General features: G+C 39.4%; 1 protein-coding gene and 1 long non-coding RNA gene across 2 annotated transcripts in view; one reads left to right on the top strand and one right to left on the bottom strand.

The window, feature by feature from the left end:
• Window positions 1-20,085, top strand: part of LOC103658984 — a 41,032-nt gene extending 20,947 nt beyond the window's left edge. Inside the window, exons 3-5 of the long non-coding RNA XR_567372.2 lie at window positions 10,791-11,024; window positions 12,509-12,637; window positions 18,867-20,085. This is a non-coding gene — a long non-coding RNA (uncharacterized LOC103658984). The remainder of the gene's footprint in view (window positions 1-10,790; window positions 11,025-12,508; window positions 12,638-18,866) is intronic.
• KIAA0895 (KIAA0895 ortholog) overlaps window positions 9,928-25,452 on the bottom strand; it is a 57,969-nt gene continuing 42,444 nt past the window's right edge. Inside the window, exons 3-7 of the mRNA XM_040644103.1 lie at window positions 23,305-23,448; window positions 22,622-22,754; window positions 21,773-22,078; window positions 16,888-16,985; window positions 9,928-12,606 (exon numbers count right to left, since the gene is read on the bottom strand). Of these exons, the coding sequence (XP_040500037.1) occupies window positions 12,445-12,606; window positions 16,888-16,985; window positions 21,773-22,078; window positions 22,622-22,754; window positions 23,305-23,448 (843 nt within the window). The 3' untranslated portion in view covers window positions 9,928-12,444. The remainder of the gene's footprint in view (window positions 12,607-16,887; window positions 16,986-21,772; window positions 22,079-22,621; window positions 22,755-23,304; window positions 23,449-25,452) is intronic.

Below are 25,452 nucleotides of genomic sequence, written 5' to 3'. Positions count from 1 at the left end.
GCCGAGGGTCCATTTCTGGGTTCTCTATTCTGTTCCATTGGTCTATGTGTCTGTTTTTGTGCCAGTACCATGCTGTCTTTGTGATCACAGCTTTGTAGTACAGCTCAAAATCCGGCATTGTGATGCCCCCCAGCTTTGTTTTTCCTTTTCAACAGTTCCTTGGAGATTCGGGGCCTTTTCTGGTTCCATACAAATTTAAGGACTATTTGTTCCAGTTCTTTGAAAAATGTCATTGGTATTTTGATTGGGATAGCATGGAATGTGTAGATTGCTCTAGGTAGCATAGATATTTTAACGATGTTAATTCTTCCGTTCCATGAGCATGGAATATTTTTCCATCTTTTTGTGTCTTCTTCAATGTATTTCAAGAGTGATTTATAGTTTCTAGAATATAGGTCCTTTATGTCTCTGGTTAAGTTAATTCCTAGGTAGCGTATGGTTTTTGGTGCTATTGTAAATGGAATGGATTCCCTAATTTCTCTTTCTTCAGTCTCATTGTTCGTGTATAGAAATGCAACTGATTTCTGAGCACTGATTTTGTATCCCGCCACCTTAATGAATTCCTCTATAAGTTCTAGTAGTTTGAGGGTGGAGTCTTTTGGGTTTTCCATATAGAGTATCATGTCATCTGCGAAGAGAGACAGTTTTACTTCTTCTTTGCCAATTTGAATACTTTTAATCCCGGGGTGCCTGGGTGGTGCAGTCGTTGAGCGTCTGCCTTCAGCTCAGGGCGTGATCCCAGCATTCTGGGATTGAGCCCCACATCAGGCTCCTCCGCTAGGAGCCTGCTTCTTCTGTTCCCACTCCCCCTGCTTGTGTTCCCTCTCTCGCTGGCTGTCTCTGTCAAATAAATAAATAAATAAAATCTTTAAAAATAAATACCTTTTATCCCTTTTTGTTGTCTAATTGTTGTTGCAAGGACTTCTAGTACTATGTTGAAGACTAATGGCTAGAGTGGGCATCCTTGTCCTAATCTTAAGGGAAAGGCTTTCAGCTTTTCCCCATTGAGAACGATATTCACTGTAGGATTTTCATAGATGTTTTTTATGAAATTGAGGAATGTACCCTCTATCCCTACACTCTGAAGGGTTTTAATCAGGAAGGGATGCTGTATTTTGTCAAATGCTTTTTCTGCATCTATTGAGAGGGTCATATGGTTCTTGACTCTTTTCTTATTGATCTGATCTATCACACTGATCGATTTGCGAATGTTGAACCACCCTTGCATCCCAGGGATGAATCCCACTTGGTCTTGATGGATAATCCTTTTAATGTACTGTTGGATCCTGTTAGCAAGGATCTTGTTGAGAATTTTGGCGTCCATATTCATCAGGGAAATCAGTCTATAATTCTCCTTTTTAATGGGGTCTTTGCCTGGTTTGGGTATCAAGGTAATACTGGCCTCATAGAATGAGTTTGGTAGTTTCCTTCTGTTTCTATTTTTTCGAAACAGCTTCAAGAGAATAGGTATTATTTCTTCTTTGAATGTTTGGTAGAATTCCCTGGGGAATCTGTCAGCTCCTGGACTCTCGTTTTTGGGGAGGTTTTTGATCACTGCTTCAATCTCTTCATAATTAATCGGTCTGTTTAAAAAATCAATTTCTTCCTGTTTTAGTCTTGATAGTTTATAGGTTTCCAGGAAGGCATCTATTTCTTCCAGGTTGTTTAATTTATTGCATAAAGCTGTTGATAAAAGTTTCTAATGATCCTTCCTATTTCATTGTTGTTGGTTGTGATCTCTCCCCTTTCATTCATAATTTTATTAATTTGGGTCCTTTCTCTGTTCTTTTGAATAAGTCTGGTCAGTGGCTTATCAATTTATTTATTCTTTCAAAGAACCAGCTTCTAGTTCTGTTGATCTGCTCTACTGTGCTCCTGGTCTAATTCATTGATCTCTGTTCTAGCCTTGATCACCTGCCTCCTCGTGCGTGGGTTAGGCCTGTTCTTCTGTTCCAGCTCCAGCTTCTTGAGGTGAGAATATAAAAACTGCATTTTAGATTTTTTTATTCTTTTGAGTGAGGGTTGGATGGCTATGTATTATCCCTTTAAGACTGCCTTTGCAGTGTCCCATAGGTTTTGGATCGATGTGTTTTCATTTTCACTGGTCTCCAAAAATTGTTTAAACCAATTTTTAATTTCCTGGTTTACCCAGTCATTCTTGAGCAGGATGGTTCTTAGTTTCCAAGTGTTTGAGTTTCTTCCAAATTTTTCCTTGTGGTTGAGTTCCAATTTCAAAGCACTGTGATCTGAGAATATGCAGGGAATAATCTCAGTCTTTTGGTATCGGTTGAGACCTGTTTTGTGACCCAGAACATGGTCTGTTCTGGAGAAAGTTCCATGGGCATTAGAATAGAATGAGTATTCTGTTGTTCTGGGGTGTAGTGTTTTGTATATATCTATGAGGTCCATCTGGTCCAGTATGTCATTGAAAGCTCTTGTTTCTTTGTTGATTTTCTGCTTAGGTGATATATCTGTCTATTGCTGAGAGTGGAGCGTTGAGGTCCCCTAGTATTAACGAATTATTATCTATATGTCTCTTTATTCTGGTTAAGGGTTGGCTTGTGTATCTAGCTGCTCCCCTGTTGGGGGCATAGGTATTTATAATTGTCATATCCACTTGTTGGATACATCCTTTAAGAATAATATAGTGTCCTTCTGCATCTCTAACAACAGTCTTTAGTTTAAAATCTGTCTGATATGAGAATTGCTACCCCAGCTTTCTTTTGAGGTCCGTTGGCATGAAAAATGGTTCTCTATCCCTTCACTTTCAGTCTGGATGTATCTTTATGTTCAAAATGAGTCTCTTATAGACAGCATATGGATGGATCATGTCTTTTTATCCAATCTGCAACCCTGGGGTGTTTTATGGGAGCATTTAGGCCATTCACATTGAGAGTGATTATTGAGAGATATGATTTTTATGTTGTCATGTTGCCTGTGAAGTCTTTGTTTCTATAAATTATGACTTTCTGTTCTGTATCACTATTGGGGCCTTTTTACTTTTATAGAACACCCTTAATATCTCATGTAGGGCTGGTTTGGTGGTTACGAATTCCTTCAGTTTCTTCTGGCCTTGGAAGGTCCTTGTCTCTCCATCAGTTCTGAATGACAGCCTTGCTGGATAAAGGATCCTTGCCTGCATGTTCTTCTCAGATAGAGCTTTGAAAATACCCTGCCAACCCTTCCTAGCCTGCCAGGTCTCTGTAGACAGGTCTGACGTTATTCTGATATTTTTCCTTCTGTACATAAGGATTTTCTCTCCCCTGGCCACTTTCAGTACTGTATCCTTGGATCTCATATTTGTGAATTGCACTATGACGTGATGTGGTGTAGGTCTGTTCTCATTGACCTTGGGAGGGGTCCTTTTTGCCTCTTGGACATGAATGCTTGTTTCTTTTGCCAGATTAGGGAAGTTCCCAGCTACAATTTGTTCAAATATCTCTTCTAGATCTCTCTCTTTCTCCACCCCCTGGGGGATGCCAATGATTCTGACATTGGAACATTTCATTGAGTCAGTAATCTCCCGTAACCTACATTCTTGAGCGTGGATTTTTTTTTTGAGCCAAGTTTCTGTTTTAACTTTCTCTTCTACCATCCCATCCTCCAATTCACTAATTCGTTCTTCTGCCTCATTTACCCCAGCCATCAGAGCGTCTAGTTTAGACTGCATTTGATTCATAGCATTTTTAATTTCTGCCAGATTCGCTCTCATTTCCGCCCTTAGAGATTCTATATTCTCGTTAATATTTCCATTAATATTTTTTTCAAGTCTACACATCATCTTGACCATTGTTACTCTGAACTCCATTTCTGATAATTTGGTTATATCCATATCCATCAGTTCTGTGGCAGAGGCCACAGACTCATTATCTTTTCTTTGCCGGGGGGGATTTCTCCTCCTTGTCATTCTGATGAGAGGTTGCGGGGATGCCCAGAGCCCAAATTATTGACCAGGACCCAGGCAGTGTGCACTTGTTTTATAGGGACCTTAGCGATGTGGACTTCTTGATTTTTCAGCCTGCCTTCTGCAGGAGGGGCCTGCCGTGCTGATACTCAGGCAACCCTGTTTGGGTAGAGCCCCTCTGTCCCCTGCAAGGGGGGGATGGGGATGGGCACCATGTGAGCTGGTATTTCCGGGCTTTTGTTGTCTGGTGGCTTTCCCTGGCAGGTTGCTGTGCCTCTTCTGAGAGAGCAGCAGTGGCCGTATCATAGCCTCTGTCTCAAAACAGAGAGATCGCAGTCTGCTCTCCACTGAGCTCTCTTGGCCACTTTACTCTGTTTCTGTCGGTGCTGCTAAGAACCCTGCAGCGTCCCGGGATGTGCACCCCATAGCCGGTGTCCCAGCCACTTCCAGGGCCGGCACATCTCTGCCCTTTGTGCTTCTAACACTGCCAGCCGCCCCGGTTCCCGCGTGCACTCCTGAGCTCCCTATTTCAGTGTGGTTCAAGCGCACTCCGGAGTGCCGGTTTTCAGTCAGGTCACGCGCGCTCCCGAGCTCCCGGTATCAGTCCGGTTCCAGTGAGCGCTCCGGAGCTCCAGTTTTCAGTTTGAATGCGCACACGTGCTCCGGAGCTCCCGGTTTTAGTCCGGTTCCAGTGAGCGCTCCGGAGCTCCAGTTTTCAGTCTGGTGGCGCGCGATCCGGCTCACGGTCTCAGTCTGCTCTCTCGCGGGTGCCGTCCGCGAGTCCGCCCGCTCCCCCATGCAGGTGGCTACGGCTTCCCAGCGCTCGAATGCGGCGGCTCCCTCCCCCTTCCATTTATCTTCCAATATCTGTGCGAGGTTTCACAGCTCCCCGCTTCGTACCTCAATACTCAGCGCTGGGGATGTTCATTTGTAGAGATCCAGATGCATCTTCCTGCGTCTCAGGCTGATTCCGTGGGTGTTCAGGATGGTCTGGTACCTATCCAGCTCGACTCGGGGGACCGGCTGAGAAAGGGTCCCCTACTCTGCCATCTTTTCTCCTCCTTGTAGAAAGTGGTCGCTTTTCTGTTCATAGGGTTTCTGCTACTCTTTTCTTCGTTCTCCAGTTGCGTTCATAGGTATTCAGAATGGTTTGGTAGCTCTCTAGCTGAATTCCTGGGACCAGATGAACTTTAGGTCTCCTGCTCCTCCGCCATCTTGGAACCGGAACTTTGTTTTTGTTTTCTTTCTTTCCTCTCCTTTGCTCAGCTTGGTTACTTTCCATTACTCTCTCTTCCAGGTCATTAATTCTTCCCTCTGCTTCATCTAGCATCCTATTTATTCCATCAGTGTATGTTTAATTTCATTTACTGTGTTCTTTTTTTAATCTCTGTCTTTAAAAAGGGTCTCACTGATTTCCTCTGCTTTTTTCTTCAGTCCCGAGTGTTTTTATGATCATTAAGTTCTCTATCAGGCATATTACTTATATCTCTTTTGCTTTGGTCTCTTGCTATGGTTTGGTTCTGTTCTTCCATTTGGGAGATGTTTCTTGGTCTCCCTATTTTGTCTGACTTTCTATGTATTAGAAAAGTCATCTACTTCTCTTGCTCTTAATGATAATAGCCTTATGAAGAAGAGGTCCTGTAATGCCCTGCAGTGTAATGCCCTATTCCCCAGGGCCTGGCACTTGAGGGAGTGTCTCCTATGTGTGTTGCATGTGCTCTGCTATTGAGTTTTGGCCTCTTTTTCCTTCTTCCAGTTGTCTGCAGAGGCTGTCTTTGCCTACTGTGGGCAGTGTTTGGTCACCAGCAGGGGTGGGGCACATTTTAACATTTAACATTTTAATGTGGTGATCTGCTTGTAAAATGAGACCTGGTCCCACCACCGCCAGGACTGAGGTTCCACAAGACACAGGTTTGGAGATGTAGTCTTGGCAGAGTTTGTGCAAGTGTTCTGGGGGACCTACAATGCAGGAACGCAGGCAAGCTAGACTAGGAAGGGAAGATCTGATGCAGGGGTGGTGGAGCTTGGTGTAAGCAAATTTAGCTGATGAGTGGCAACACTGCACTGGTTCCTGCAGGTGCCCATTGTTTATGCTGGGACGTGGAGAAGGGAAAGGACACCCGCCAGCTCCTTTGTCCCTGGAGGAGTCTCCCTGTGATCCGTCTGTCCAGCCATGCTCTGAGATGAGCAAATCACTCTCCCTTCTGTCTGCCCTCAACATATTTCAAACTACTGGTTCTATGCTGTATCTGCATGAGCTGTTTGTTGAGCTAAGGGCAGGGACTCAGCTTCCTGAAACCCTCAGGGATCTCCGAGAGCTGAGCCCAAAGATTTTTTTTTTTTTTAAAGATTTTATTTATCCATTCGACAGAGATAGAGACAGCCAGTGAGAGAGGGAACACAAGCAGGGGGAGTGGGAGAGGAAGAAGCAGGCTCATAGCGGAGGAGCCTGACGTGGGGCTCGATCCCAGATCGCCGGGATCACGCCCTGAGCCGAAGGCAGACGCTCAACCGCTGTGCCACCCAGGCGCCCCGAGCCCAAAGATTTTTTAAAATCCAGGCTTTAAGTCACGGTTTTAAGAACTCCTGAAATTTGGTCCTTCTGACTTCCAAAGGCAAATATTATGGAGATTCATCCTCTTCATTTGTGGGCTCCCCAGCATAAAAGTCTTTTCTGCCCTTCTCCGTGCCACTAGCTCCCTCCCCACAGTGGATGGCCATGGTCTGTTTCGTCCCCAGACTGCCCTGATGCCCTTCCTACCTTCTTTGATGTGGCCCCTTCCTAGCCTTTAGTTGTGGAGTTTGTTCTGCCAGTCTTTGGGTCATTTTCTGGGTTATTCACACTGATGTGAATGCAATCTATTTGTATCCATGGGACAGGGTGAGCTTAAAGTCCTCCTATTCAGCCGTCTTCTCAGCTGACTCTCAGCATTTATTTTTTTTTTCCTTTCAGCACTTTGAATATACCATCCCACTCTCTCCTGGCTTGTAATGTTTCTGCTGAGAAATCTGCTGACAACAGTATGGGGTTCCCTTTTAAGTTACTAGCTTCTCTGCTCTTGCTACTTTTAAGATTCTTAGGTAACCTATGAACTTCAGGAGCATGGATATCCAAATTTCTCCTCATATTTGGGAAGTTTTCAGCCATTTTTTAAGTTTTTAGCCCTATTTTTAAAAATAAACTTTCTTTCTCCTTTTTCCTGTCCTCTCCTTCTGCAAGTCCAATAATTTGCAAATTGTTTCTTTTGATGGTATCCTATAGATTACATAGGCTTTCATCACTTTTTTTTTTTCTTCTCCCATGACTGGATAATTTCAAAATTCCCATCTTCTAACTCATAGGATTTTGGGGGGTTTTTTTGCTTGATCCTTTGGTGGTGTTCTACTGTATTTTTCATTTCATTCATTGTGTTCTTCGACTTCAGTGTATGCTTTGTCCTTTTTATGATATCTCTTCATTAAACTGCTCTTTTTGTTCATGTAGTTTTCTTGATTTCATTGAATTGTCTGTGTATTCTTGTACCTTATTTAGCTTCCTTAAAACAGATATTTTGAATTCCTTATCAGGTAAACAGATCTCCATGTCTTTGGGTTTGGTTACTAGATTATCATAATCTTTTGGTGAGAAATCAAATCCTTGATTTCTCATATTCTTTAGAGTTTTGCATTATCTTAGTATTTGAAGCATCAGTCACCTCCTCATCTTTACTGTTTTCAAGAAATAACTTCAGGGATGCCTGGGTTGCTCAGTTAGTTAAGCATCTGACTCTTGATTTCAGCTCAGGTAATGATCCCATGTGGGCTCCATGCTTAGTGGGGAGTCTAAGAATTCTCTCTCCCCCTCTGCCTCTCCCCACCACTCATGTATGCTCTCTAAAAATGAATAAATGAAAATCTTTAAAAAAAGAAATACCTTCAGTCAGCTGTGGTAGAGAATCTGTGACTTTCTCAGACTGTCTATGGATATGCCTGCTCCATGCTTCTTGATACCTCTTATGGCAGAATTCTTAAGCTTGTATGCCTTCTCAATTTTGCAATAGACAAGGCTCAGTGCTGGCAGTCTTCCTTTTGCTTTCCCAAGGGTAGGGCTAAAGCTCAAGTTTGTGGCCTCTCTGGCACACGAATTTGGGCTGGCTTTTTTCACATGCTCACTAGCCCTCTGCCAAAGCATGCTCTCAGTGCTTTTGGGAGTGCACACAGAGAGCCAGCCACAGGGTGTGTGTGTGTGTTTGTGTGTGATGCCTGAAGCACTGGGAGGGTTACCATGGGCTAGTCAGGAAGATCCATGGGTAAGGTATCCTTAGAGGCTTATGAGCCAGCTTCTTAATGGAGGCTGTGAAGCAGTTAGTAGATTCTGTGTCCTTTTAGTGACCTCCAAAAGTCCTGCTACTCTCCCAGCTTCTTTACACCCCCTAACCACACAGCTGATGATTCAGTACTCTGGATGGGACCAGAGCAAAATGGGCCTCTTAGGCAGCCGCCTACACAACTGGGGAAGCTAGGCACTCACTCACTCTTTCTCCCCACCTCCCAAACCCTCAGGAGAAATCACAGGCTGAGACCTCTCTTGGCCTGGAGTTGTTCCACCTCGGGGGAGGAGTGATGAGGCTAAACCATTCCTCTTTAATGCATATAAACATTTTTTTATTTTTTAATTTTTACTTCTTTATGCTCCAGTGGTGTGCTGAAAACCTGAATACAAAGCAACTCTTGTCCATGGGTGACTGCCTAAGATTTAGTGTTTTCTAGGGATTTGCATATGGCTGCTGAGAGGGGTTGAAGCTTGTTCACAGGCCAGTGCTGGGTTCAAGCCAGGACCTAGGTCTCTAGGTTTATTACCCAATGCAAGGGTGGGCAAAATTCTTCCTGTGTTGCTTGGTATATGCTGCTAGATCCTAAAGCTCCCACAGAAGCATTTTTGTCCATGAATGGATGCCAAATTACTGTTGGGAGGTTGGGAGGGGGCACAAACGAGGGTCGTCTTTTTCAGCCATGTTGCTGACGTCACTTCTGAAATTGGTTGTCTTTAGTAAGGATAATTGGATGGCCAGGAAGAAGTGGAATGTTCAGTTGTCTCCTCTCAGTGGTCAAATTTCTGCTCTTTCTGCTTTATCCTCTTTCCCTAGGTGCAATTCCTTTCAGTTTCGAAGGTTAGAAGTTCAAGATAAAGGTACTGGCAGGTTTGGTTTCTCCTGAGGGTCTAAGGAAGGGTCTGTTCCAGGGATCTCTCTTTGGCTTGCAGAGGGCCATTCTCTTGCTTCCTCTTCATATGGTCCTCCCCCTCTGTTCTCAAAATCCGATATATTCTTAAAGCTCTTCCATAACTAGCTGACAAACATTGGTATTTCATATCCCAGCAATAGTTTCAAGACATTAACTTAGCTACTGGAGTCAGAGTGAACAAAAATGGATGAAATCAAAGCCAGATGACCAGGTTTCACAAGTAAAGGTTTAAATTCAACGACCAAGACTAATAAGTTTAAGGGTGAACCACTGGCTCCTCTGGGTACCTGTTGGAGGTCTCAAGAGATCTCCTTCAGGCCCTTGACCCAAGCAGCTCTACGTGTGCTCTACTCCTTCTCCCGGGCTAAAGCTGCTCAGATTCCAAACACAAGCCTTGCAAAGAGTGGTAACAAAATATTGTGGACATTAACCACTTTAGCAAGTGATCTTTCTCTGCTTCAAACACACAAGCATGCCCATTTATTATGGTTTCTGATCTTTTGGTATGAGACTACCCATGCTGTATTCTGTGCCACTCTTCCTCACTGGACTGTGAACAGTTCTTGTCTTCATCAGAGGACTCAGCACAGGTCCTACTCCGAGGTTCTGCACAGATGTTTACTCAATGAACAGGGCAGTAAATTAAGATGAAATTATCCCTCTCCATGAGAGTATAAGCTGAACTAATGAGGGGAAAGGTGGAGTGTGGTAAATGTATGTCCTTATAAACAAGGATATTAGAAGACAAACATGGTTAATAATTACCTTTCAATAATTACCACACAATAAAAACACAGCAATACCACAATAAAAATATAATTTTCAAAGGACAGAAGTTTGCATGCATACATATTCACATATTTCATTTGAGAACTTCAGTTCTACTTATTTCTACTACAGCTAAACATAAAATGCCCAGATATATACAAAACAAAATACAAATTTTAAACATTTTTACAAAGGTGAAAATATAAAGAAATGAAGACTGTGGATTTACGTCTACAAACAACTTACTTTGAGTCCCATCTGATGTGAAAACATAACAGTTTATCAGACTTTGCATTTGATACAACTATATGTTGGAATTATAGTGGACCAAATTGACGATAATCCTAATCAATAGCCTATACAAATAACTATTAAAATTAATGCAAACTTCAACTATTATTCTAAGTACTGTTGCTATAATATTCTATTTATTAAAACTTCAATTTTAAGGGAACAAAACTGACTTTAATGCTATTTCAGGAAAGCGAATAAACATTAATTAAATCTTCAATCCCAACTTTTAAAGCTTGGAGCTCTTTAAGTATTCTGCTCATCTGAAACTATTTTGGTTCATTGCTAACTTTTAAAGTATCTTAAGACAGTCAATGTGATTTTTTTTTTTTTGGTCTGGATAGCACTGTTTTTTGTCTTTATACCAGAGCAGTAAGGCAAGAAAGTGTTTCCTTTTCCAAATCAGAGAATATCCATTTTAAAATTCAGGGACTAGAATCACTGTAAATAATTCTACCAACAGGATATTAAGGCTACTGTGATTTTCCTTTACATTTAAACCATAACATAAGATTAACAGTATTATTGCCTACAAATGTTGAATTTATAAGCATTTGGGCTTAAATCACAGGACATAAACATTCTGTCTATATTTCAATTCCAGTTAATAAAACACTGTTTCACAATCATCTTGGAAAAGTTTGAAGATGAAGTTAGAAAATGCTACACCAAAGCTGAAACTGGATGACTGCTACAGGAGTGGTTTTCCAGTATCTGGTCAGCGTTGGCACAATGTGCCCCAACCCTGCACAGAGATCTACAGGCCACACTCGAGCCATCATGACACAGGTGTGATGCCTTTAATGCTCCAAAGGGCCTGGCCTGCTACTTACCAAAGGTGAGATGTGTGGCTTTGCAAGAACTACCAGGTGCCAGTTAGAATATATCCTGTTTGCTGCAACATTCTTCTTTGAGGCAAGCCCTTCTAGATGTGTGAATGAGAAAAATCACATAACCTAGCCTGCATGAGATTTCCTAAAATCATTTCCTAGTATGAATGTGGACCAGGCTTTGCAGTATACATCTACCAGTGTTAGCACCATATTTAAGCCTGAACTGAGGTAAAGATAAACTCTCAGATAGCTTTGGGTAAAAATTACAGTAGCAATTTTTAAAGGGGTGTTTACAGCAGTGTTCTTCATTAAAATAAGTTGTTTGAAGAACCATTTGATCCCAAATATATATATCCAACTATGTTCGAAATTGATAAATTAATACAAAGCTAGCTGTATAAGCTTTTAGCAGAGGAAATGCAGCAAAACAGAATTCTTATTTTTGAAATTCAAGCTATGTCACTGGGTTGATTTTGATAAAATATACTGAGCCAACATGACAAGGCCAGTTTATCCAACAGCAATGTCTAGGAATTCCATTTTTCAGAGCATGGCCAAGTTTATGGCAGACACTACCTAGTCAATATCCAGTGCCTGCAGGAACTACATTAGTCTATTTATGTCTTGCTAGTCGCTCCATTTAATAAAAAGGTGAGTAGTTTCTCTCTTCCCCGACTATTTTAATCTATGTAGACAAACCTCTCTGGAACTTTTACTTATTTATATAAAGGAATGGGGAGGGAAAGACCCTAAAACTTAAAATCTTGAAGGGATATAATATGTTTCAGCAAATAAAGAAATAACTGGACAAAATGAGGTAATTCTCTAATTTAGTTCCTATAAACTGATAAGGTGAAACAATGTGGAAAATAAAGAAGTAACGAAAAATTTTCAAACTACTTTTCCCCTCCCTCTAACATTACTTAACATATAAGAGAAATAAGAAATCTTAGATACAGCTAGCTTTGGGGAGCATAACAAAACTAGTTTTTAAAGGAGAATTACCATTATTTATGAAATAAAATATAATCGTGGGAGTGTGAACTCCAGTGTTGTTCTGTCTCTGTGATCAGGGCTGGTCCTGGTGCGCAGGCAGAAGCACTAGGGAGCAGTGCGTACTGCCGAGGCAGCCTGTCACTCTCTTTGACCAAGATTCCTCAGAAACACTCACCAGTAGTATTTTCACTGGACTCTGTTGAGATTCAGATAAAAACAGGAGGAATTTTCTCCTGCAGCCTATAGAAACATGTTAAGGAAATAGTTTAAGGTGTGTACTTAACGTTTTAAAAATTCAGCTGAATACTGCAGATCATTCTTCAGAAAACTCATGTAAACATTCTTCTTTTATAAATATGCTGGTGCTAACTGCACCCAACTGGTAATAAACATAGAGGTATAGCTTAGCTACGTCTGCAAGAATGCTGATTAATATATAAGATCTTTCAGTTCCCTGTCCGTCAGTTCATTCACTTCCATAATTTTCTCTAAGTGTTCCATGTATCGGTCATGGTCCTGCAAGAAATGAGGGACCCTCATGTTTTCAGTAACAGCCAATCCTTTCAAGCGATCCACATCTTCATAAGAGACCTGCAAAAGGAAGATGGATTAATTTTTAAATGTAAGTAACTTCTTCCCTAAGTCTTAAGAGAAACTTTATGGGGACTCTTTTTCAGATTAATACCTGCAAAATAACAAAAATCAGTGGCTTCTTTTCCTTTACTGTATTAAATAAGAATGTATTGGGGCATCTGGGTGGCTCAGTAGGTTAAGCATTTGACTCTTGATTTCAGCTCAGGCATGATCTCAGGATTGTGAGACTGAGCCCTGCATTGGGCTCACGTGCTGGGCGTGGAGCCTGCTTGAGATTCTCTCTCTCCCTCTGCACCCCTACTGGAAAAAAAAATGTATTTATCTGCCTGCTCATACCATGACCATATAAAAAAAAATCAGGTCAGTATTTAACTCTATCTTGGACCTATACTCAGTTTGTCTAGAAATTACACGACTAAACTTAATACATGTGTGTGAGAGACTCTAAAACCTAAATAAATGTCCTGACTAAATCTAAATGAATAAATAGCATATCACTGAATTAGGAAAATCACAATTATAGATTGAATTCCTATTTCTATTTCAGAAATAAAATTGTTTTATATTAAATTCTCTTTGCAAGTATTCTAAGAAATTTTTTTATTTACTTCTATATTTTAATTTTTTTTAATTTACTTATGTAAGAAGCCAATCTTTCATAAGTACTTACATTGAGTTTATGGATGAAACTCTTTAAGTTCTATAACACTGCAACTTTAAATTCCAAAACATGCCTGGCTTTAAAATCAACACACTTCCTGATTCCGTAGAAAGGCTTTAAATAAATCACATTCATTTATATTTTAATTTTTTAAAAGATTTTATCAAAGCACACACAAGCAGGGGGAAGAGCAGAGGGAGAAGCAGACTCCCCGATGAGCAGGGAGCCTGACATGGGGCTCGATCTGAGGACCCCAAGACCATGACGTGAACCGAAGGCAGACGCTTAACCGACTGAGCCACCCAGGTACCCAAGTTTTAATTTTTAAGTTATTACTGAAATTATTTTATTGAGTATGTATACCATTAAGTGTAAAGAAAATAGGTTTGTTGTTGATACTGGTGTGGTTTAGTGACTTTTTTTTTTTTCTTCCTTCCTTGACTGAGGAGACCTATCCATAAATATGTCCAAGAGATAACTGTAGGTTCCCTTTTAGGTTTTTGGTGTTTAATCCATTTTGAGTTTATTTTTGTGTATGGTGTAAGAGGGTGGTACAGTTTTCCCAGCACCATTTATTGAGGAAATGTCTTTTCGCCACTGTATTCTCTGCTTCTGTCATAGATTAGATGATCTAGGCTATCCTGTTCCATTGATCTATGCACCTATTTTTGTATCAATTCCATACTGTTTCAATTACTACAGCTTTGTAGTGTATCTTGAAATCTGGGATTATTATACTTCTAGCTTGGTTCTTCTTTATTAAAATGGCTTTGCTATTTGACATTGTTTGTGGTTCCGTATGAATTTTAGGATTGGTTATTCTAATTCTGTGAAAAATGCTACTGGTATTTTGGGATTGCACTGAATCTGTAGATTGCTTTGGGTAGTATGGACATTTTAACAAAATTCTTCCAATCCAAGAGCACAGTGTATCTTCCCCCTTGTTAAGAGTCACCTTCAATTTCTTTCATCAGTGTCTTGTTTTCAGAATATAGGTCTTTCACCTCCTTGGTTAATTTATTTCTAGGTATTTTATGCTTTTAGTAGGATTGTAAGTGAGATTGTTAATTTCTCTTTCTGCTTTGTTGTTGTATAGAAATGCAATAGATTTCTGTATATTTTGTATCCTGTAATTTTACTGAATTCATTTATTCTAATAGTTTTTTGTTGGAGTCTTTAGGGTTTTCTGTATATAGTATCATCTGTAAATACTGATGGTTTTACTTTTTACTAATGTGCATGCCTTTTATTTCTTGTCTGCTGCAGCTAGGACTTCTAGTACTGTGTTGAATGAAAATGGTAAGAATGGACATCCTTGTCTGATTCCTATACTTAGGAGTTTTGAAAAGCTTTCAGTTTTTACATTGTTGACTGTTGGGTTTTAATTTGCGGCCTTTATTATGTTGAGGTATGTTCCCTCTAAATCTGCTTTGTCAAGAGCTTTGATCATGAATGGATGTTGTACTCAAATTTTTTTTCTTCATCTATTGAAATGATATGGTTTTTATTCTTTCAATGTATTGTGATTGATTTGCGAATATTGAACCACCCTTGCATCCCAGGAATAAATTCCATCTAATCATGGTGAATGATCCTTTTAGTGTATTACTGAATTCAGTTTGGGTAATATTTTAGGATTTCTGCATCAATGTTCATCAGAAATACTGACCTGTAGTTTTCTTTTTTTGTAGTGACTTTGGTTTTAGTATCAGGATAATGCTGGCCTTGCAGAATGAATTTGGAAATTTTCCTTCCTCTTCTATTATTTTTTTTAAGAAGAGTTTGAGAATCATATTAACTCATGTGTTCCTAGCTGTTGGAAATTCATTTATTACTGATTCAATTTCATTACTAGTAATCAGTCTGTTCCAAATTCTCTTCTTCCTGATTCAGTTTTAGAGGATTGTAAAGTTTCTATTTTCTTTGTATTTCTGTAGTATTGGTTATTATTTCTTCTCTTTCATTTCCGATTTAAGTCCTCTCTTCTTGAGTCTGGCTAAAGGTATATCAATTTTGTCTTTCAAAAAACCAGATCCTGGTTTCATTGATCTTTCTAATTATTTTCTTCCTTCTTTCTAACTAATTATTTTCTTCCTTCTATGAGCTTTGTTCTTTTCTAGTTCCTCTAGGTGTAAGGTGAGGTTGTTTGCGATTTTGTTTGCAGTAGGCCTGCATTACTATAAACTTCCTTCTTAGAATTGTTTTTGCTGTGTCCCAAAAGTTTTGGACCACTGTGTTTTCATATTCATCTCCATGTTTTTGATTTCCTCTTTCTTTGTATACCCACTGTTTATTTAGTAATTCTTAAACCATCCTGAGTTTATTATAGGAAGGAATGAGTAAACGTAATAAATAAAATATAATACTGCAGTTGGTAAACACAGTTTTCATTTGAAGAGAAAGGAGATACACATATGGAATGGGAAGGGAGGTGTAAAAGAAACTTGCACTATCTGATTTGAATTAGAATGCCCTTATGATTTAAAACAAATACATGATTTGCTCACTGGAAAGGCCTAGAAGCATCAACATTTCAGGAGTGATGAGCACACCTATTACTAAGACCTTGTTTTCTAAATACCATTTTCACTAAAAGGAATCAAGCCTGCCTTGGAGAAATATCTCATCTGAGATTTGGGTAGAAAAGGTATAAGATGGACCCAGAACATTTTACTTTGCCAGAAAGCAGGGTGACATGTTTTTAAAAACACAGGGGCAGCCACTGGAAGGGGTGAATAAAAAAACAGGTCCATAATACTGCAAAAAAAAGGGCAGTGAAATGTAACAAAATTTGAAGATCTCTATTTTGCTACCGCTAGAGTAGTTAACTGATATGGGCAAAGACCATCGCTGGATGTTAAAACCATTCCTTGAAAGGTTGTTAAGGAACAGTACATTCTTAGGTGTTACCCCACAGATTAACTTACCCAAGTGATCAAACACAGCATCACTGATAATGGGACAAAATCACATATGTGCTTTCTAATGTGATGAAATAAAATATACAAGTCACTTATGTAGTATTCTTGGTAAAAATGTTTAACCTGAATTTAATCACAAGGAAACAATATGATAATCCAGATTCTAGGAAATCTCAAACTGTCCTGGACTCTTGTCAGGAAAAACAAAGACTTGGTGGGAGGCAGCACAAAGTGGACTACTACAGATTAAGAGAGATTAAATATAACCAAATGCAAGGCATGAATCCTGACTCTCAAAAAAGAGCTACAAAGGACACTTTGGGGTAACCTGAGAAATATAGACTGTTTTTTAGATATTCTATTGAATCAGTGATACATTTCTTAAGAAAATCACATGGTCATGTCAGATTAAAGGGGGAAGTGTTATATTTGCAGCTTACTTTAGAAGGCTTTAGAAAAAGGGATATAAAAATAAAACCATATAATACATTGCCAAATTTCCTGTTCCCTTCAAAGAAATTTTGCTGTTTGGTTTTGTGACACCATTATTTCTTCCCTCCAGTTATCACATAAAGGAAACTTCAAACACATAATATAAAAACAATTTTGTTAATCTTATAAGATTGATTCAATCAAGCCTGAGGGAGCGATGACCTGGTGTGTTGTAGACGACTACATGCCACTGGTTTCACTCACCTTCCCCAGGGCAGTCAGTAGATGAAAGTCAATGGTCTCTCTGTATCGGAGGATTTGCAGGATACCATCCAAGTATACCTGGTCTTTACTGAAGCAGCCTGGAGGAATACAATAGCTTTTATTTTCTGGTATTTAAAAAAAAATTAAGTAATTAGATATGTCACATTCCCTTTACTGTAGGCATCAGTCCTGAAAAAAAATAAAAATGGCAAGGTCTTGGGTAGCACCAGATTAATGTGCAGACTGGTAGCTTCCATTTAAGAATTCTTTCTCCCCATTCCCCATAGTTAAAACAGCATTTTTTTCTAATTATAAAGAAACACTGATAATTTAAAATACAGGACTTCGTCACCCACACTCCCACCATTTGATTATAACCTTAACTCCCACGTGCACGGAGGCACTTGGGGCAGCAGGGAGGATGGCTATAGAGCAGTAAGTCTCACAGGGGGCAAAGTGGAGACATGGGATGTCAGAAACTCCTGGTTTTTAAAAATACTACTCCTTACCCCATTAAAAACAGCTATAGGTGATGTTGATACTCTTCCTCCATATGAAAACAAGAATTAATTAGAACTGGATTTTAATATGGAGGTTTAAAAACAGAAGAAAATATGAAGACATGAAAAGGAACAGCTCATGAGACCTAAAGTGTTCCACTTACAAAGAAAACTTATTTTCTACCACAACCTGTGTAAATTTTCTAAAATTCTACTCTATTAGAAAATGGACTAAAATTCTATCATATATCAAGTTCTACATTAAGAAATTAGTTTTTAAAATATGCTTAGAATGGGAATTATGGAAAAAAAGTGGGGCACTTTTTCAACTAGGCTCAGATCTCAGGGGCTGTTCCTACTTTTTAGGAGGAATAAAACTGTCCTCATCAGTTACATACATATTGAAGTACTTATGAATAAAAGAACATGATGTTTAGAATTGGAAGCAGGAACTTAGAAGAATAGATGACCCACAGCAGGAAATGTTTGATAATTAAGATTAAGTGATGCTTAATGAGGGCACATCATATTAATCACTTTTCATTTGAAATTTTTCAAATTTCACATTTTTAGTAATAAACAGTTTTCTTAAAAAGCTATGTGGGGGCACCTGGGTGGCTCAGTCGGTTGAACATCCGGCTTTTGATGTTGGCTCAGGTCGTGATCTCACGGTTGTGGAATTGAGCCCCTCATTGGGCTTCGTGCTCAGCGGGGAATCTGCTGGAAAGTCTCTCTTTCTCCCTCTCCCCCTCCCCCACCACTCGTTCACTTGTACTCTCTAAATAAATCCGTGAAGAAAAAAATTAGACTAACATGACAGGCAGTTTGAAAGCTCTGTGCCCCTGGGTACAGAGCACTAAAGTACAGACAAGCTAATCTGAAAGGAGATGGGAAATGACAGACACACTTTTTGCATACATGAAAGGCAGGGAACAGATGTCTTCCTCTTCTCTGCTGCTTTTCTTGACTCTCAGATACCAGACTTTCGTACAACTACATCACAGGTAGTTCTTAATGTGGACTGAGCTGGTAACATAACCATCACAGACTGGGGTATTTCCAAGCTTCAAACAGTTTTAAATACTTTTAGAAGAAAAGTTGATGTAATCTTAAAGTTAAAATGACTTTTAAATGAACATTTCCTAATTTCTATCTTTTCTCAAAAGCATTTTTGTACTGCCTTATAATCTACTTATTGTTTAAAAAAAAAAAATGCCAAAAACTTTTAAACTTTCTATTAGAGTAGCAAACTTACTCAGAACAAGAACTGTTTGATATGCACTGTACCTGTAACTCCTTACTTCTATTTTCTTTGGACAAATAATAAAAGTGCTAGAAATCTCCAGTGAAACTGACAAGCAATGATCACTGACAGATGCTAAAACCATGAGATGAAACACTGTTGGGAAATAGGATATTCACACAGTATCAGCTCACAGATTACTTATACATTTTCCTTTTTTCCTTTTTAATATGTAGAAAAGAAAGAGCTCGCAATCTCCACCTGAAACAAGGATCAAAGTCAGTATCTGTAATGATAAATGGTAAGGGTCATTCGGTGGCTCCTGCTGTGGGACCTAGTATCACTTATCTAGTATTTTTGCCAAACATGCTTACCCAGAATTTAATCATGAGATAACAATCAAACACAACCAAACACAACCAGATTGTGCCATTCTATAAGCACAACACCCTGGATTTTAAATAAAAGTATCATGAAAAACAAAAATGACGAACACTGCTCTGTATTAAAGAGGCACAACCACCAATGCATGGCCCTGACTGGATCTAAATTTTTGAAAAACTATCAAGAAACAGCTGGGGAAATCCAAATATGATATATTGCTGAATTAATGCTCACTTTAAGTATGATAATATTGTTTTAGAAGAATGTCTTTATTAGGAGATGCACGCTCAAGTATTCAGGAATAAAATATCAAGTGTACAGTTCAAAGTCACAGAATATTGTCAAGTAAGTGAAAAATGCACAGAATGGAGAAAATATTTGTAAATCAGAGATTTGTAAGTAGAACATACAAGTCAATAAAAAGATGGTCAACATGATTGATTAGTCATCAAGGAAACACAAATCAAAACCCCACTGAGACAGGACTCACAGGGAACATGGCTGAGAAAGAGGACCCTAAGCTCACCTTGTCCCACAGACAGACCTAGTTATTAATACCCCCGTCAGTGTAAATAACCCAGAAAACAACCAAAAGACTGGCAGACCAGACTCTCCACAGCTAAGTGTAGAGAAGAGGCCGCACTGGAAAGGGCAGAGATGTGGTCAGAAACCAAACTGACCCAGGAGACTATCCTCAGGAGAGGACATTGCAAGCACAGAGAAGGGAGAGGAGCAGACCCCACACCATGTACCCCAAACATAAGGGACCCACACTGCAGAGACAAATCCCTATGAGTTCTTGTAGTCACAGTAGGGCTTAATACCTAGAACTTTAAAAATCACCAAGCTTAGCTTTGGGAGTGCCAGAGGGCAAGAGGAAACGGAGTCCTTGCCCTGAAAGAGACAGCATAACATACAGCCCCACTGAGATACAGCATGCTCTATGCTAATTAAATTGAATTTAAATAAAACATTTTTTAAAAAGACATACAGATGGCCAATAGACACATGAAAAGATACTCAGTATCACTCATCATGAAGCAAAGGCAAATCAAAACCACAGTGAGATATCACCTCACACCTGTCAAAACGGCTAAAATCAAAAACACAAGGTGAGGATGTGGGAAAAAGGAACCCTGGTGTACTGTTGGTGGGGATGCAAAACTGTGTACAGCTGCTGTGGAAGACAGTATGATGGTTCTTTAAAAAATCAGAATTACCGTAAGATCCACTAATTGCACTAGTGGGTATCTACCCAAAGAACACAAAAACACTAATTTGAAAAGATACATGCATCCCTATGTTTACTGCAGCATTATTTATAATAGCCAAATCAATGGAGGCAACCTGTGTACTGAGAGACGAATGGATAAAGAAGATGTGGTGTTTATGTATGTGTGTTTTCATACACACGCACAGGATTATTAGCCATAATAAAGAACGAACTCTTGCCATTTGCAACAACATGGATGATCTAGAGGGTATAATGCTAAGTGAAATAAGTCAGAGAAAGACAAGTACCACATGATTTCACGCATATATGGAATCTGAGAAACAAAACAGAAAAAAACAAAACAGAAAAAAAAACAGACCCTTAAATAGAGAACTGATGGTTACCAGAGGGGAGGTGGGTAAGGGGATGGGTGAGACAGGTGAAGGGGATTAAGAGTACACTTATCGTGATGAGCACTGAATAATGTACAGAACTGATCACTATATTGTACACCTGAAACTAATATAACACCGTGTTGATTATACTGGAATTTTAAAAAATTTAAAAATTAACGAAAAACAAAACACAATGAGATACCCACTAGGAAGATATTAAAACACAAGTACTGGTAAGTGTTGGTGAGGATATGGAAAAATAAGAACCCCATATACTACCACTGGAAATATAAACTGTTACATTCACTTTGGAGAACAGTCTGGCAGTTCCTCAAAGGCTTAATACAGAAAGTTACCATATGACCCAACAATTCTACTCCTAAGTATATATCCAAGAGAATTAAAAATATAAACTTGTACCCAAATGTTCATAGTAACATTATAATAGCCAAAACATGGGGAAACAATTCAAATGTCCATTAGTGGTGAGTGGAAAAATGAAATATGTCCTCTATATGCAACAGAATATTACTCAGCAATAAAAAGGACTGAGTACTAATACATGCTACCAGAGGGATGAACCTTAAACACATTATGCTAAGAAGCCAGACACGAAGGATTACATATTATCTGATTCCATCTATATGAAATGTCCAAAATAGGTAAACCTTTAAAAGTAGATTAATGGTTACTTAGAACTGGGAGTTTGGGGAAGAAGGAATGGAGAATGACCGTTAATGGGTACCATTTTTGGGGTTATGAAAATGTTCTAGGAATTAGATAATGGTGATAGCTGCACAACTCCAAGAATATTCTAAAAACCGCTGAGCTATACATTTTAATGGGCAAACTGTAGGTCATGTAAATTAGATCTCAGTAAAGCTGTTTTTAAAATCAGAGCCAGAAAAAGCAGAACTGGCAAAAATGTTAATTGGTGGACCTAGAGGATGGGTACTATAAGTGTTATTTCTATCATTTCCATATTTCTGTAGGTTTGAAATTTTTCAAAACAAGATCTGAAAAAAACGGTAACAAAATATGGTTTGGGAAAACTAGCAATGACCTCAAGTAACAAAGGTTTAATTGTTCATTAGTGAGTGATTTCTCTGATTGGTGGATAAGGATGTAATAAAAATTAAGAGACACTCACCTGGTTTAGAAGTATCAGTCCATCCCCTCTTGGCTCGTACACAATAATCCCATCTTGTATTGGGGTCCTTGACGAACTTTCCAATATCTTTGAAGAGTTCGCAAAAAGACATTTGGCTGGCTCGATAAACAGTGTAGTAGAGGAGGGCAGCCCTCCATAAAAAGGGGTCTTTTCTAAAAAGGACACTGTGAATACTTGCCAGTCCTTCCTCTGTGGGATTGTTTGGCTTTAGCTCATGTTTTTTGCGGCCAGTCCAACTGTTCCATGGCTGCTGAAGGTTGTTAATACCTCGAAAATAATGTGTGCCTATGGAGAAAAAAAGGCGCGTGAAAAACAAGAAATGACATTCTCATTTTAATTCTTATCCAAAAGACTCCACCTACAGTCCTAAAACCAAATTGATATCTTACCTATGAATCAAAACGAAGTAGAAAATGCCCTGACCCTAAAATCTTTTGAAGGAGGTACTCTGCCTTCAGAAGGACCACATGTCTCATTAGAAGAGGTGTAACTTTTATACCATTTATTTTCTCAAAGGGAAGAATCATAGACATGATATTTGAAAAGAATCTCAGAAAGCACTCAGTTCCATTTCCCTCAGTTTCAGAAAGGTGGGGGAACTGAAATCCAGGTATTAAATGACTTTCCAAGCTTAATACAACTACACGGTACCCTAAAAAATCTAATTTGAAGTGAGACATTAATGTCTTAGTTCAAGTGAAACCTAACATTTTCATTATCTTTGCCAAAGACTGCTAAGAAAAAAAAAACACCCCATTATAAAAGAATGTTTCTTTGCAGTTGATCTCTAATATTACAAATGAACGAATGGAGAAGGGCTACCCCTACCTATTTCATGCCTCAGCATTCCCTCCAGCCAGTGCTCACGTGCAGTGGAAACATTAATGGTCAGTGTTGGGCACCCATTTACCACTGTCATTGAAGCTCGGGAAAGCAGGTCTTCAGTGAGATGGACTACAATCTAAGAAGAGGAAAAAAAATACATATATATATAAAACAAAATGTAAAGGCTGGGAAGAGGAAACTTTCACGGGAAACAACAGACCCATAAGTTAGTATGTTTTTATTTTGCTTGTACCAGTTTGAATCTCCCAGATACCGAGGAGATGATAATTACTTTTGACCCTTCCACTGTGAAGCATGGTCAACTCAAGAACCTTTCCCAGACTGAAGGAAAGTAGAGGGCTGTGCTGAGGAGTCAGTGCCACTGCCGTGCTCTCAAATACAGTCCCCCCTGGTTAAAATGATGCAAAGGAAGGTATACAAAAGCCAGAGTCCACTTCACTGCTTGGCCATTTTGAACTGGCTTAAGAAGGGGCCACTAAGGCAAACTGCTTCATTAATAATTTTCATAAAACAATTCCCATAATGCCATAAGCTATACAGAAAGGGTAGTAAGTAAAGAAAAACCCAAACTAAACACAAAAATTCACTTTAGTGAGATCTCTGGGTGACTAATTTCATGAGCAGTTAAAATGCCAACAGCATCTCGTGTCACTCCCAATTCATACCTCACCCAGGCAGCCTTCTTTCATCATGTACTTCCGAACATGACTCCAGATTCGAGTTTTAGATAGCAGGCTGCCACCGGTGGCCTGCTCAAATTTTTCATAACTTCCATATTTCTGTAAAGTCAGTTCCATAATATTGATGGACTGTAAAAAAAAAGGGATAATGAAAATAAATAGCCTCTTATTACTTTGAGATGAGTAATAAGCCAGTTATAATCTTATGGATCATGAACTGCTCTGTGTTTATTGATTTCCAAATGAAACTGCAAGGGAGGTACCAGATCTAATTCTAAACAGCTTTCTCTCATTGTCAGAAATTTTGACAAACACCTCTGTACTTTTCCCTGTGTTCATTTCTCCTTCACATGCTAAGGGTTAAAGGTACTGCATATAGTGTCATCATCTGACAGACTGAGAAAGCAAGGCAGAGGGGCTCATTGGCTTCTCTAAGACCATTTGGTGGTCTGGCAGGAGAACTTAAAGTGGAAGGTATGTCTCCAGACTAATCACTAAATTATAATTGCCATTTAGATAAAGACAAAAATAGTCCCAATTTTTAAGAACACACAAAAGAATCAACCATTCTTCTGTGACAATCTTATATTATCTGAAGTTTTCCAGGGCTGGTCTTTCAAAGAAAACAGTCTCAACATTACTAAAAACACTTTTATCTTTCATTCAGGGCAGGGTACTGCCTACTTCTCATTCTTCATAAATTATTACATCAATAGAATATGAAAGTTGAGATCTTTTCTAAACACAAATATGCAGAAAGGAAGACTAAAAAACTTAGAGATCACTAGTATCTTGGGAAAGCCACAAGAAAAGAAAACAAAAGAAAAATGATCTTTAAAAAGTCTTTTGGGAAAGAAGCTAAAGAATTCAAATATATCTTATAGGAATTGTGAGAGAAGTTAGAAATCCATTATATGAAGTCTAGCTTCCAGACTACCGTCAGGCTAGTAAAGAGATTAGAACGATAAGCTCTAGAGTCTGACTACTTGTGTTGATGTCCTGGTTCTGTCCCCGCTCTGGCTGTGTGACCATGGGCAAGTCATTTAACTTGTTACCAAGCCTCCTCATTTTTAAATGGGGTAACAATGTCTACTTCATGGTTTTGTTCAGAAAATTTAGTCAGGCCTGTTTAGTACTTGGATAGGAAAATTTAGTCAATCTTTGTAAAGCACAGTGTTTTGGGCCTAATAAGTAGTCGATACCTGTCGGTTATTACATCATCATTGTCGTCATCGGTATGTTCATTCTTTCTAAATGCCACCACTGTAGATAGTATGTCCAACATAAAAAATACAGAAAACTCACACACTATAAGTTATAATTCAACATCTATATCCCTGTTGGAAAAATATGTATTACTAATAAACTATGCATGTGTCATAAAGTTACCATAACAAGAAATGGCTTCAACAGGCTTTGAATGGCTTTTGTTCCCAAAACTCTTATCAAAAGCCCTACAATTCAAAGTGTGGTCCAAACGCTGGCAGCACTGGCTTCACATGTGAGCTTTCAAATGCAGAATTTTCAAATGCAGAATTTTAACCCCACCATGCCTATCAAATCAGAACATGCACTTTAACAAGATCCCCAGGTGATTCATGTGCATGGTAAAAAGATGGATTTTAGAGAATTGGAATATAGTACAAATATCCCAGAGGCTAATTTTTTATACGACAACTACGATAATTAAAGGAATAAAAGCATACAATTAAAAACCCACTTAAGCAGATTAGCCAAGATTTTTTGCATACACCAGGAGACGCAGGAAGATACATCTGGATCTCTACAAATGAACATCTCCAGCGCTGAGTATTGAGGTACGAAGCGGGGAGCCGTGAAACCTCACACAGATATCAGAAGATAAACGGAAGGGGGAGGGAGCCGCCGCGTTTGGGTGCCGGGAAGCGGTAGCCACCTGCGCTGCGGAGCAGCCGGACTTGTGACCGACCGGCACCCGTGAGAGAGCAGACTGAGACCATGAGCCGGGAAACGCGTGCGACCAGTCTGAAAACCGGAGCTCTGGGTGCACGAACCACACTGAAACGGAGCCCCGGAGCGCGCGGGGGTAGCTGGCGGCTGGCGGTGTTAGAAACACAAAGGACAGAGACACGCCGGCCCTGGAAGTGAGGGCTG

This window comes from Ursus maritimus, unplaced genomic scaffold (genome assembly GCF_017311325.1).
Source record: "Ursus maritimus isolate PB19 unplaced genomic scaffold, ASM1731132v1 scaffold_3, whole genome shotgun sequence".
NCBI lineage: Eukaryota > Metazoa > Chordata > Mammalia > Carnivora > Ursidae > Ursus > Ursus maritimus.
Note: the sequence above shows the minus strand (reverse complement) of the source record. Positions and strands in the feature narration are given on the sequence as shown.